Source organism: Trachurus japonicus, chromosome 13 (genome assembly GCF_045865225.1).
Source record: "Trachurus japonicus isolate A0001 chromosome 13, Traja_1.0".
NCBI lineage: Eukaryota > Metazoa > Chordata > Actinopteri > Carangiformes > Carangidae > Trachurus > Trachurus japonicus.
In genome coordinates, this window is record NC_140919.1 from 19928826 (window position 1) to 19943257 (window position 14432).

A 14432-nucleotide genomic window follows, 5' to 3' on the forward strand; every position below is an offset into this window, starting at 1 on the left:
CAAGAAATAAACCTAAACTACAGTTTTGTTGACTTTGATACATTGTGGAGAACTGGATAAATCTGACAGTGGGTCAGAGGCTTTTTAACTTTCTGTGATGGTGTTCATACATTTTATTTGCTGTTATTCTTCATTTTATTGTTATTAATGTTATTAGTGCTATTAGTGTTATTATTTTGGGCTCTTGAAGTTGAAGCTGAGGCCAGAATTGATGTGGAGTTAACCCATTCAATTTTAAATATATCCTTACCACACCATTTCTCTTACGTTGCTTTTTGTTTTCAATAAATGAAGATATTAGGAGGCTGAAACTATGTCACTTGGTTTAATGCAATCTCAGGAGTACTCAGCCAGTTCTTCAATTAAGTGTAACTCAGTATTTGTCATACAAAACTTTCACAAACAAAAAACTTGCTCAGCTCCCCTTTTTCCATTTAACCGCATTAGCCTTTATAAGCGTCACTGCATGGGGCTGGGCTGGGTGAAATTAGCATTTTTGTAAATTACGTGACATAATTCATTTCTTGCAGAACTAATCAGCATCAGTCTGGTGTTTCTCATGTGCCTGAGACAGATCACACGGGCTCAATCACACACTCACTCACACACGCACATGGGAATAATTTATAATCCGCTACTATATCCTACAAGAAAGCATCAGCATTTCCTTTTTCCTTCAGATTCCTGTTCTTAAACTTCACTTATGATGTCATGTTATAACTGTGACATACAAGCATCATAAACAGCCATATTATTCAGAGTTATATAATGTTATTTGACTTTATTAAGATCCTATTTGTGTGCAGTCGGCCCTGGTTACCCTGCAGAGGTCCCTCTGTGTGTCAGAGGTTCAGGTGTGTGTTTGTCCCCACTGACTGAGAAACAAGAGCAGACAAGTTCAATCATCCATCAGTACACAGTGCAGACACTCACTCGGGGGACGAGACGTGATTTTGGAACAGTAACCGGCACCATAATGTTGTGTGAATTGAGCAAGTCGGCACATGCAGCCGCCAATTATCTCCTGGCCTGTGGCAGTTTGTCTCCTGCAGTCGACCTGATTACAGACTAATGAAGCGATTGGTATTTACAGTAAGTGACAGAGAGAGAGAAAGAACACAGAGATGAAGTGAAATAATGGGATGTTTCTTTGAATTTATTTGATGTTGAAATACTTTCCATTTGTTTATTTGTTTTATTTGTGTTGGTTGAGGCTCCAGGTTGTGCTCCTGGCCGGTGACAGAACCAGTGGAACCACAATTAATTTTCTTCACCATTAATTAAATAACAATGTTTTTGGTATTTTCTAAAATTATTCTAAACGTGTAATAAAGATTTTATTGTCTATGCGCCATATTAAACACAAATAAATATGCTCTCAGCTGCACTTTAATCCAGTGTCCTCCTCTTCACTCTTGCACCGTTGAATCTGTTCTCAGGTTACCCTGTGCAGCACATCTCCCCAGAGAACAGACCAGACACCTGTCACACTTCGCCGTCCGCCGCACCGAGAGCTCTCACGGCTCCTTTCTGCGTCAACGCAGCATGGAAATCGGTCGCTTTTTGCTTGGATTATGCGTCTTTTTCTCCTTCTACAGGTCTGGTTTGGCAGAGTCCACCTGCAAGCTGAAGGCCAAGTTCAATCTGAACGGCTACAAGGATGTGGAGAAGAAGAAGGTGGTCATCGGCGGGATGTTCCCTGTTCACAAGCGGATTGCTTCCACTGATGGAAACACTTCGAGGGTGCCGGTGTCCTCAGGGTGTGAGGGGTGAGTTGAGCCTCATTTGACCTCTTCACACTTCCCTTTTTTTACTCTTCATCCTTATGAGTGTGTTGGTTAACTTAAGCTGCTGTGAGAATTAACTGAATGAGTCAAAGATGAATCTCCTGTCCTATTAAAGTCAAATTATTTAATATTTTAGCAATTAAATGAGAAACGTTTTTTTTTGGAGTGACTTACTTATGTGTTTCAACTTCACAGTGCACTCTGAGACCTTTTAACTTCATGATTTTACAACAGAAATCAAGACATAGCAGGGCAGCACCTCTGGGGCCAATTACCTACCACAGCCCATATTATTATGGAGACAGGCCTTTACAGTGTGATATGCAACAGTAATCAGCAAGTCTGTGAGGTATCCACTTGTGGGTAATTTAAAATAATAACATAAAGACTAAAATTGTCTTTTAGTGTATATCTTCACACATATACTGATTGTGAATCTGGGTTATTTTTTCCTTCCTTCTAAATGTGTTTGAGGCTTTAAATTAAAAAAAGAGACAGTAAAGTGAAGCTGACATATTCCTCAGGTTTAACTTCCGCACCTTCCGCTGGACTCAGACCATGCTGTTTGCCATCAATGAAATAAACCAGAGGGACGACCTGCTGCCCGACACCGACCTGGGCTACGTTATCTACGACTCCTGCTTCACCATCTCCAAGGCCGTGGAGGGCACGCTCACCTACCTGACGGGCCAGGACGAGGCCGTGCCCAACTACCGCTGCGGGAGCGGGGCCCCTCTGGCTGCTCTAGTGGGGGCTGGGGGCTCAGACCTGTCCATCGCCACCGCCAGGATACTGGGGCTTTATCACTTCCCGCAGGTAAGGCAGCGGTGGTGGTGGTGAGTGACGTGAAGGTAAGATAAAGACAAGGAGGTGTCAGCAGAATGAGACGTGCTCGTCCTGTTGTCTCCAGGTCAGCTATTTCTCATCATGCTCGGCTCTGGAAAGTAAGTTCCAGTTCCCCACCTTCCTGAGGACCATCCCCAACGATAAGCACCAGTCTACAGCGATGGCCAAGCTGGTGCTGCACTTCGGCTGGACCTGGGTGGGAACCATAGCAGCAGATGACGACTATGGCAAATATGGCATCAAAGACTTCAGGGAGCAGGTGGAGGAAGCTGGTGTCTGCATCTCTTTCTCTGAGACCCTGCCAAAGGTAATCACATCATCAATATCTCTCTATCCCACCTGGTATTTCCATCATTATTACGTGTTGTTATTTTATTCCTGTATCCCTTGTGTAAATCTCAGGTGAGTTCCCCGGAGGACATCCAGCGTATCGTTGAAACTGTGGTTGAGTCCACAGCCAAGATCATCGTGGTCTTCTCATCAGACGTAGATCTCAGTCCTCTTATCTCCGAGCTTCTCCAGCACAATGTGACCAACCGCACCTGGATCGCCAGCGAGGCCTGGGTCACCTCTGCTCTCATTAACCACCCTGGGGTGAGTCACGGTCAAGCGAAGACCACTGATGTTTGGCAAGGCAAGGCATCTTTATTTGTATAGCACACTTCATACCAAGGCAACTCAATGTGCTTTACATACAGACAAAACATTTAAAAAGAACAGCATAAAACAGCATAAAAACAAACTAAATGAAAAAAAAATTAAACATAAAGTTAAAAGCAAGAGCAAAGAAGAATAAAAAAGTAGTGAGAGAAAAGAAAATAGATAAAGTTTAAAGTTCTTAAAAAGAGCTCAGCTATAAGCACGTGAAAAGAGAAATGTTTTTAACCTGGATTTAAAAGTGCTTACAGTTGGGGCCGATTTCAGTTCTGCTGGTAGTTTGCATAACAGCTAAATGCTGCTTCACCATGTCTGGTTTGAACTCTGTGCTCCACTATCTGATCTGAGTCAGTAGATCTCAGAGCTCTACTTCAAACTTCAAACTTTATTTATATAGCACCCTTCATACATATAAAAATGCAACACAATGTGCTTTACAATGTTAAACCACCCACAGGTGGATCAAACTACTCCCAGCGTGGAGGGCCCCCCGTGAGAAAAACACTGGAGCTAAAAAACATGATAAAATCAACATTAAAAAGATTAAGAATAAAAAGACTAAACATTGACTTGTTTGTAACGGGTGGAAGTGTCACTATGTTAACCTGCATTGTCCCTATCAAATAAACTGAATTAAATTAAATAAAAAAAAACTAAGATACAATTCTTAAATCTATATCCTAAAAGTTCCTAAAAAGGAGTTTATGAGAAGGATAAGAAGAAATCAATTAAAAGCCAAGTTAAAAAGGGGTTCTGGTACTGGGTTTATACTCTACTAACATGCCATTCATGTATTCTGGACCTTAACCAGCAGAAACCGAGCTGCCCCACATGTTCCAGATGTTCCAGATGTTTCAGAGTCTGATCATGTGCTTGGTTTTGTCCAGGTGAGCTCAGTGCTGGGTGGGACCCTGGGCTTCGGGTTGAGGAGGGCTGATATCCCTGGTCTTCAGCGCCATCTACTGGACCTGGACCCCTATGATGACGCACTCACTGAGGAATTCTGGGAGACGGTGTGTTTATCAAGCTGCTGGGAAACTTTGGGAGTCTATTGATCCATCTCAACATCCAGAGTCTGATGATGATAGCTGTGATTTCTTTGTCTGACAGGTGTTTAACTGCACACTGGACTATAATAAAGCTCTGAAACAGGCCACACAAAGGGCTAAGCAGGTGAACGGTACACTGTCCAGGGTGGTGAGGGCGGTTCCTGATGGACTATGCACAGGTAGCGAGGCTCTGGCTCCGCTCAACAACACCTACTCTGATGTTTCCCAGTTACGGATCACATACAGGTCAGTGCTCACCATTTACACTACTACTGTGCATAATGTCAGTGTTAGAGAATGATTTCACTTCCCTATAGATAGTTTGTGTAGTTAATGGTCAATCCCTCTATGTCATGGTGACTTTCTGTTAGATTACTGTTGGGATCAGTTATCTGCCCTATTTTCTCTCTGAGGAACATGCCAAGGCCATGGTCCCTCTTTGGCGTCTTCAATCTCACTCTCTGGCTGGTTACAGACACAGCTGTAGAGTCAGATGATAACGCCCTCCGTCACTGGTTGAGACTTTGTATTTCTTAGCTGGTGTGAATCCTTATCTTCATGTTTATTCACTATAGCCAATTGGATGTTGACACATCTCCCCTTTGCTGTCTCGGCCCACCTTTCTAGTATAAGAATCTGAGCTTTAATGTTTGACCCTTAGAATTGAGGTGGATTCACGCACTCATGTTGTGTTGACGACTCTTCTATTCTCCTTGTACAAGTAAATAAACTCCTTCAGCATAAGACATACAGGACTCTGGTACTTCTTCTTCTTCATCGGCATCACCACAAATTCTTCACTAAGAGTCAGTACTGCAACAAAAGCCTGGTTATCTTTATTCCAATGCAACTATGCCCAACTGTCTATGACTTTTTAAACCAAAAATCATCAAAAAGAGGTATATTATTTAATTTACTCTGTTGAGACTCTGGGGTGTAAGGTTGATAATAGTGAAGATGATGGTGATGAAGGTGTCTTTCTTTCTTACAGTGTGTACAAAGCTGTGTATGCTGTGGCACATGCCTTGCACAACCTGGAGCACTGCGTCAATGGACAGGGACCGTTCACTGGGAACACCTGTGCTGACATCACCAACTTTGAGCCATGGCAGGTATGTTGTGCTGTTGTGTGTGTGTGTGTTTGTTGGAAGCACCAGACAGAAATGTAATCCTTGTCCATTACACTGAGTTGAATGTGTGTAAAGATTTGTCTCCACTCTCCATGTCTTTCCTCCTCAGCTGATGTACTACCTGAAGAATGTGCGTTTCAATGTGCCGAACACAAACGAAGAGGTCTACTTCACTGACGGGGACGTGGACGGCTTCTATGACATCATTAACTGGCAGGTCAATAGTAACGGGGAGATATCCTACGTCACTGTGGGGCGCTATAACGCCTCAGCGGCCCCAGAGGACAGCATGACCTTAATGAATGGCTCCATAGTGTGGAACAATGAAGTGCTGGAGGTCAGGAGCGCATTGATTAAGACATCAATTAACCACATGTTCCACGATATTGTGAGGTGGATTGTGCATATGTCCTAGTCTGTGTGTGTGTGTGTGTTGCAGCCTCCTCGCTCAGTGTGCAGTGAGAACTGTCAGCCTGGCACCAGGAAGGGGATCAGACAGGGAGAGCCAGTCTGCTGCTTTGACTGCATCCCATGTGCTGATGGAGAGATCAGCAACACAACCAGTCAGTATTGCAGATAAGATAAGATATCTTTTTTTTTATTTTTTCAAAATTTCTTTCTTCAGTTCATCCATCTCATATACACACACACACGAAAAAAAACATAAAAGACAAAGCATACCCTCTCATGTGTACATATACTGATTAATACGTTGCTGTTACTAGTCATCGAATCAGTAATAATAACATAATACAAGTATCCAGTGAGTAATAGAAACGAAAAATAAAATAAAAATAAAATAATCTAAGTAAATAACTAAACAATATATAATAATAATAAAAAAACATTAGCCTACGTAACATACAAGATAATTACACATAACAAGACAATTATACATGACACCAAAACTAACAGGACAATTATGTACAGTGAACACAAAGGGTCAAAAAGATTCTACATAAAAGTGATACTGCACATATCAAGACAAAGATCATCATAATAACCAATATTGCACTTATCCATGGCTTCTCATAATAAAATATAGGAACAGTATCTTTTTCCCAACACTGCTGTGATAGTATTTGTGCAGACTTTACTCAGTAAATGTTGTGAAATTTTTATAAATGCACTATTGAAAAATAACCTGTTACCACAATGAGTTGTGTTAATTTAGCTTCATTGGTTGAAAATGCTGCTTTACACTTTTTACTCACTGTCATGTAGAACTGAAACTGTGCTAGATCCAACAGGTTGTAGGGTTTAGGGCTGATAAATCCTGTCGTGTCTTAGAGAGCAGTGGTCAGTTACATAAAATGATGCAGCATGTAACATCTGCTGTTGCTGTTCAAAGACTTTTTAAGGACACTCACTCTGCGGCTCTCTCATCACCTTCTCTTGCACACTCTGACAGATGCTCGTGAGTGTATCCTGTGCGGTGGAGACGACTGGTCCAATGACGCTCATGATGCCTGCGTGCCTAAAATCATTGAGTTCCTGGCCTTTGGGGAACCACTGGGGATCACCCTCATCGTCATCTCTGCCTTTGGAGCGTTAGTTACCATCGCCGTTGGGGTGAGGAGGATCACAGAGGGGAGGATGTTGTACCCACATGGCGATGCCGACAGATCCTGTTAAATGTTGTGCTTCACTGTGTTTGTGTTCCTCTTATTCCAGGTGGTGTTCATGGTGAACATCGGCACGCCTCTGGGGAAAGTGAACGATCCTCTGTTGAGTTTCTCGCTGCTGTTTGCGCTGGTGGTGACCTTCCTCTGCTCCATCGTCTTCCTCGGAGAGCCTCAGAACTGGAGCTGCATGACCAGCCAAGTGGCCCTGGCTCTGGGCTTCGCTCTCTGCCTCTCCTCTATCATGGGTGGGTAGACATCATTTGTGTGGTTATATGTGTGGTTCTTCATTTCATTTCGATTTGTTCCATTCATGGTTTACGTACTTCTACACATAATCACCATAAATGAAAAGAAGCAGGGTGAAGAAAAACTTATAGTACCTGCCCCTTTCTATAGTTATAATTGCATTGGCTTAGTATCAACACCAATATTATACGCTATTTCAAAAAGTTAAAGATGATGAAACATATAATAATAACAACAAGAAAACAAAATAGCAATGGACACAGCTCGTCTATCTACCTTTTCTTTTTTCCCCTTCTTTTTCTCTTTCTCCTTCTGTTTTGTAGGAACTTATTTTTTCTTTTTAAACATACTTACTTCTTAAACTGAGATATACTTGTACAACTTTTCAGTTCCTTGCTGTGTGAATGCCATAGTTTTACACCTGCAACAGAAATACACATTTGTTTTAAGCGTAGCCTTGCAAATGTATGTTTAAATCAAGCTTTAATCTGTTATCCTCTTCCTCCAGCTTGAACATGTTCTGCAAATGTTCTGGTAATGCCCTGTTCTTTGCTTTAAGGTCTGAAGATCTATTAGATCGGCCACTTTCAATAAACCTGCAGAAATAAAAAGTCAGTTAGAGGGTTCTCTGTTGCCTCCCTTATGAATAACTGCAGCAGAAATAGAGGAGTGATGTTTTCTATGTGTGTGCACAAAGCCCTCAGATCCACACACAGGAGACAATGTTTTTTAAAAAGTCTGCACCGTAGCATCCTGTTGTGTTTGTTCTCCAGGTAAGGCTGCGGTGTTGATGCTGAGAGCCCAGGCTCTGAAGGCCGTCCGAGCTCGAGCCAAAGCAGCTGCCAAAGCAGCGAAAGCAGCAGCTGAAGCAGCTGCTGAAGCGGCAGCCAACAGCGGCAGCCCTGATGTCATCATAACCAACCCAAACAACAACAATGACGCAAACCCCGTCCCCAACCTCGATGTTGATAGTCTCACCTGTGCCCACCAGAGGGCGATAGCTGCTGTGGCAACATTAATACAGGTACACACAGTACATGTACATCTTCCTGCTCTGAGCTCTTAGTGTTTGTAATGTCTGGCGCTCTAATGTGATTTTACTGACCTTATCATCCAGGCTATCGCATGCACAGTGTGGCTCATCGTCCTCCCTCCACACCCGGTCAAAAACACCTCAGCACAGAATATAAAGATCATCCTTGAGTGTGACGAAGGCTCCGTGGTCTTCATCTGCTGCATCTTTGCCTATGACATCCTGCTGGCTCTTCTGGCCTTCGTCTTTGCTTTCATAGCCCGGAAGCTGGAGGACCACTTCAGGTAGGAAACATGCAGGTTTCAGGGAAAACAGAGCAGTTAGTGTATTTATTTCATTTTTTGTTTATTTGGGATTCAATAATACATATAGAAATATCTGATTACAAGTGATGACAAGTGGCCTTTCGATGGCCTTGAGGTCAAATGATTTATAAAGAACCTGAGTAGAAGTACCACTGTCACTTAGTCTACTGAATATTCATACCTTTGAATTACTAATCTATCTTTTTATCAAATTTTGATGAACCACAATCACTTTGCAATGCATAGAGATAGGTCCATTAAGTCCGAAATATACAGTGTAAAATTAATAGGAATTTAATTAAAATATGAAATGAAGAACTGACAGGTTACAGATATAAAATACTTATTTGCTGGTTCTTGTTACCTTAAAATATTTAAAATATGGTATCAGCATGAAGTATAGTAATTAAAGACGATAACTTAAGGGCATTTGATAATAGTTTTTTTTCCTCCTTTGGTCTTATACCAACCTTTGAGCTGCCTTCTTTTGTCAGACTCGGTATAAAGAGCTTCAACACTTAAGAAACATCATGCATGTGTTTCATCATCTATCTTCCAGTGAGGCGAAGTGTATGACCTTCGGCATGCTCGTCTTCTTCATCGTGTGGATCTCGTTCGTCCCCGCTTACCTCAGCACCCGTGGAAAGTTCATGGTTGCCGTCCAGATTTTTGCCATCTTGGCCTCCAGCTTCGGCCTGCTGACCTGCATCTTCCTGCCCAAGTGCTATGTTCTCCTGGTCAAACCTGAACGCAACACAGAGGAGATGATGAGGCCCAGAGCCAAACCCCGAGATGGGACCTCCACCGGGACCTCGGCCTCGCTCGCCACAACTGCCACCGAGGTCAATGCGTCCACTGCGTCCACTGCCATTGATGATTAGTGGAAAAATGATAAGAAATAAACTGAAGCTGAAATTGAAAATTGCAATTAATGTATATAGCCGCTGTGCCTCTGCTTCGCTGAGCAACTGATCCCGCTTATTAGGTTTCACCTTTACTTCATTATCTCTGGTCTTAATGAACAGACAATATATATTATTTACAAAAATGTCTATATTTATACTGATGAATGTGTCAAGTATATTCTCACATGCATTAGGTAGGGTTGACTTAAACAGACAATATCCATGAGGGAGTAAAACTGCTACCTCAAACATTACTAAACAGCTTAAAAAAAGGATCAAATCAGTGGTGTGCATATTTCAACAGCTGCATACTTTGAGAGCAATACAATTTTGACTTTGATCCGTCCACAAGTTCTGCTTAAAGTTGTTTTAATGAGTTCAGACTCTTGTTGTCAAAACTGCTGTTGTTTCAGTTGTGGTAGTCAAATTAAAATGAAGGCAGCATTTACCTCAGATTTGTGGATGCAAATCAATTTCAAATAGATATGACTTTTATTTTCTTTTTACTACAACAGGGATTTAGTTTGTGTTTGTGGTACTTTTTGGATAAATCTTGTCACCCATACCTGTGTGACAAAACATTACATAAATGTATTTTAAAGCCTATTAAAGATTTGTATATTGGCCATAGATCAAATGACTGTGGAGTGTGAAGGCCGCCTGTCTGCAGTTTCCTTCGGCTGTAAAGTTTTAAGCATCTTCTTCTTGTGGTTTTATGTCCTTTTTTTTCAATTCTTGCAGCCTCATTGATGTCGTCTCAAGCCGCAGCAGGCATCTGATTTCAACTATGAAAACACACAACCAGGACCAACAGGCTTTATGCACAGCTCCACTACTTCCTGAACTTAAACAAGCTCCTTTATTTCCTGTTTTAGATTATTGGAAACTGATTAATCCAGGTGTGTCTGACCATTGTTGTGATTACTGAGGTCAGAGTCAGACACACTGGATTAATCAGTTTGTCCAATAATGTAAGACAGGAAATAAAGGAGTTTGTTTAAGTTAGCAAGTGAGCATGGCCTAACATTTTATTGCTTTAGAGATGGAGTCGGGTATCTCCCTCAGGGATTTGCTGAAGACTGAACCAAGGCTGAAATTGAATTCACTTAGATGCATTTAGGTAAACAGAAACTACTACTACAGAAAGCTATTGTTACACTGTATCAGCCTGATGTGTAGATAAATCACTGCTTGAATAAAAAAAGAAAACCACTGCAGCTTTAATAAACAGGTGCCATCAGAGACAAAATGATAATATAAATATTTAAGTATAGTAACACAATATATTTCATATATTTGCAACATTTCTATGTGAAAAGCCGTTTTGGTTTACATGATAATGTTGTTTTTATTGTATTAGCTTAGCAAAGCCCGTTCAGAGGCCTGTAGAGTTCAAAAAGCTGCAGTGTCATGTTAAAGCAGACTGGTTCCATCCTGTATCTTATCTGTAATTCACAGGTGGACCTCAGAGTCAAACTGCTGTTACTCACTTTAATGAGCTGAGGCCCCTCGGGCTGAAAGAGACAGTCTATACTTGTCAACTGGCTCCAGTGATCCAGCAGAGGGAGCTGCAGGAAGCTCCTCTGGATATCAACATCCCTCGTGTCCCTTTTTTGCTCTGCTGACTCTGATCCACTGTAGGACGCTCCCACATGAAAGTGTGTTGATGGCAGGATGGATGACTTCATCATTACCACTCAAAATAGCAAAAGGATGTTCACCACCAGGAATCTCGAGAAGAGTGATGAGACGTATATATAATGTGATGCTTCATGAAACTATGATTTTCTACTTCTAAGTGAGAAAGAAACTAATTATGCTGAAATCCAGGAGATGGATGACTTAGCTGAAAAGATGACGAGATGAGAGGAGGCAAATGTTACAGCAAAAACAGGACTGTACTCAACTCTCAACAGAGATGAGACTGATGATATTATGTATGCAGGTGTGTTGATTGTCTCATTTATCACTCTTACTGTAAGAGTTTAACCTCTGTATTACAAAAGACACTGACGCACTATTTCATGCTTTTATTTTCATCTTTTTATCATTTATGTCTCTCTGTCACCTAGGCCTACTCTCTATTACTTTTACACACCTCAAAATGTATTGCATCAGTTGTGGAGGCTGAGCCACATATCTGTGTATCTTATTATGTAAGCGCATACTACCATTTTCTACTTTGTGTGTCTTTGAGTTGTGCACAAGATGTGTACGTGTGCTCCCTCATGAGCACGTGGCTTTCCAGGAATCTCTGAAGCTGTGAACTGCGTCCAATCAAAGCTGTCAGTGTGGATGGTCATAAATTCTGCTGGTGACAGAGCAGTGGAGGAATGTGTTTAGAATTTATCGTCAGCTGACGAGAGCGGACAGGAACACTGGTGCTAAATCAAGACAAAATGTTCACACGTGCATCTCTGCATGTGTGTGTGTGTGTGTGTGTGTGTGTTCATTTTACTTTGCATTTGTCTGACCAATTGTCCACACAATGTTAACCTGCAAGAGTTATTTTGAGTTAACACTTTTAGTTCATCACTTTGTAAAGTCAACAGACTTTTTGCAGGTACTAACCTAGTGATGTCTGGTGTTAATCTTCATCATTAATGTATTTTTGTTTACTGTTAACTGTGCAAGTTTAACTGCAACTAAACAAAATGTGTTCTTTTATGACACATGTTCATACGTTAAATCAGAAAATGTTACCATGTCTTCTTCTATTTTTAAATGAACTTCAGTAATGGAAACATCGCACATGTCCCTCATCAGCACCTTCACACATACTGATGCAGATTAAAGGTGCTATATGTAACTCTATGTATGTCTGTCACTCATCATGTTAGCCATTCGCATTACCAGAAATGTAAGTTAAGCATCAAACTTATAATGGTTGTTGGTGGAAGGCAATACCAATATTTATTTTGTTTTTTTCTCTATCACTTTTGCTCCCATTGAGGCGTGTTGTGTTTGCACCAGGACTCGATCTAGTTAGCATGCTCATTTCAGTTGATATGTCTAAACACAAAACACGTGTCAGTCAGAACTGTTATTTCTCCATATTTTGATGACAATTTAAATTAACCTTTGAAACTAAACTTATAACTTATAGCCCCTTAACACCTGTGTTGCTTCAAGACCACTTGAGCCAATGAGCTTATGTTGAGCTGTGTTTACTGAGGGCTGCAGTACGTAAGTGTATGTGCATGTGTGTGTGTGTGTGTGTGTGTGCTTGAAATGATTTATAGAAATGATGACACTCCTTTGACGTGTCAGTGCTTAAGGTGTGCAGCTGTGTGTTCACTAGCATTGACAAGCAGGGGGAGATACTCCCTCCCTGCATGTTTCCAATTTTCCAAGTTATTGTGTGTGTGTGTTTTATAAGAAGTCTGCTGAACAGCTTCATGCTAATTTACATTTATTCTAATCTCTACACCTCTATTTCCTCAGGGAATGGCCAGTCTCTCTTTTATACTGATACCTTCATTGTATTTACACATGTTCCTCTTTGTACAACAGAGTGAAGATTCACCTCCTTATAAGGATCCTATGATAAGAAACGTCTTCACCTATTTATTCCCCTCACAGCTCTCCAGCTAAGGTCAACCAACCTGGTGATACAGGCCAGCAGCTGTAAACAGAAAACAGCCTCAAGAACTTGTCGTCATCTTTGACCACTCACTTAAGAATAGTTTCCAGTGGACGTTTTGTTGTTATTCTGCATATGAAGATTATACCTCCCACTTAGCGAGTAAAGAGCATAAAGGATCCTCCGAGCTACAGAGAGTGTGTATGTGTCTGAATCATAAGGCTGCTTAGTGATGAATAAACTGTTACTTAGATCATCATCATCATAACAATATTATGCGATGAGAATCTTCGCCAAAAAAGCCACTATAATGACATCATTTAATTAGAAAATTTGAAAAACAGTGGACACCCCACTCTCCCTCCTGAGCCACAGACAGCCACCCATAATGCTTTTACTATAACTTTGTTTATTGCAGGTTTTATTCCTAGACTCAAACAAGCGATAGGAGATGGAAAGAGTCTATAACTCTGCTGCTCTACAACTACTGCTGTACAAAAGTCCACACTAAAAGCAAACACACTTGATGTCTAGTGTAAAGACTGATGAAAAGAAAATACTCCGAAGGCCCAACACAATTTGTCCTCACATTACCATCCTGTATGCTCATTATTAATACAATTAGGCTACACAATGTTACATAACTGTACATTTTCTTTCTTTTTTTCTTTTTTTTACTATGTGGAGGTTGAAAGAACACATGTAGGGTATTGTTGGATATTTGACACTACTTCTTTTGTCATGCCCCACTTGTTTTGTGTGTCAATATGTGAAAGGTTAGAGGGACTTTACCACAGATTATATTTCTTCAATAAGGAAATTACATTTTAAAAAGTCTTGACCTATTTTCACTGACGTCTTCAGCACCTTACTCCACTAATGTCTCCCTGAGGGGCTGCACGAATGTCCTCATTCAGTAACACAACAGGCAGAGTGTGAAAAAGGAGACTAAAGAGCGATACAGGGGCTCAAGTTTGCTCCTCTTAATTTAATAGTGGAGGGAGCAGCTGTTCCTTCTTGCTCCATATAGTTTTGGCACCTGAGTGGTTGTGTTGTACAATGCGTGTATGCTTGTATGTTTGTGTGTGCGTTTCATTTAAATCTTGCTTGCCAAGTCTTAGACATCTGTATTAATTATAAATCAATTTCTATAAACACATCCTGCAACTTATCTGTTTTTTAAGAGAATAAACCTAAAACCATTCAATTTACATGATGAATGACGTGTGATCTGGACAGATGATGAAATGCTGGCCCTCCCCTGAA

The 14432-nt window shown here is 41.1% G+C and overlaps 1 protein-coding gene across 1 annotated transcript; it reads left to right on the forward strand.

Moving 5' to 3' along the window:
- Positions 1–1545: 1545 nt before the first annotated feature.
- On the forward strand, positions 1546–9638 carry vmn2r1 (vomeronasal 2, receptor 1). Its single transcript, XM_085794436.1, has 14 exons — positions 1546–1769; positions 2312–2603; positions 2698–2940; positions 3036–3227; positions 4178–4303; positions 4401–4585; positions 5331–5451; positions 5579–5806; positions 5909–6032; positions 6881–7041; positions 7144–7339; positions 8114–8364; positions 8458–8657; positions 9238–9638. The coding sequence occupies exons 1-14, from the start codon at positions 1546–1548 to the stop codon at positions 9557–9559; spliced, it is 2865 nt and encodes a 954-aa protein (XP_085650562.1). The 3' UTR covers positions 9560–9638.
- Positions 9639–14432: the final 4794 nt, after the last annotated feature.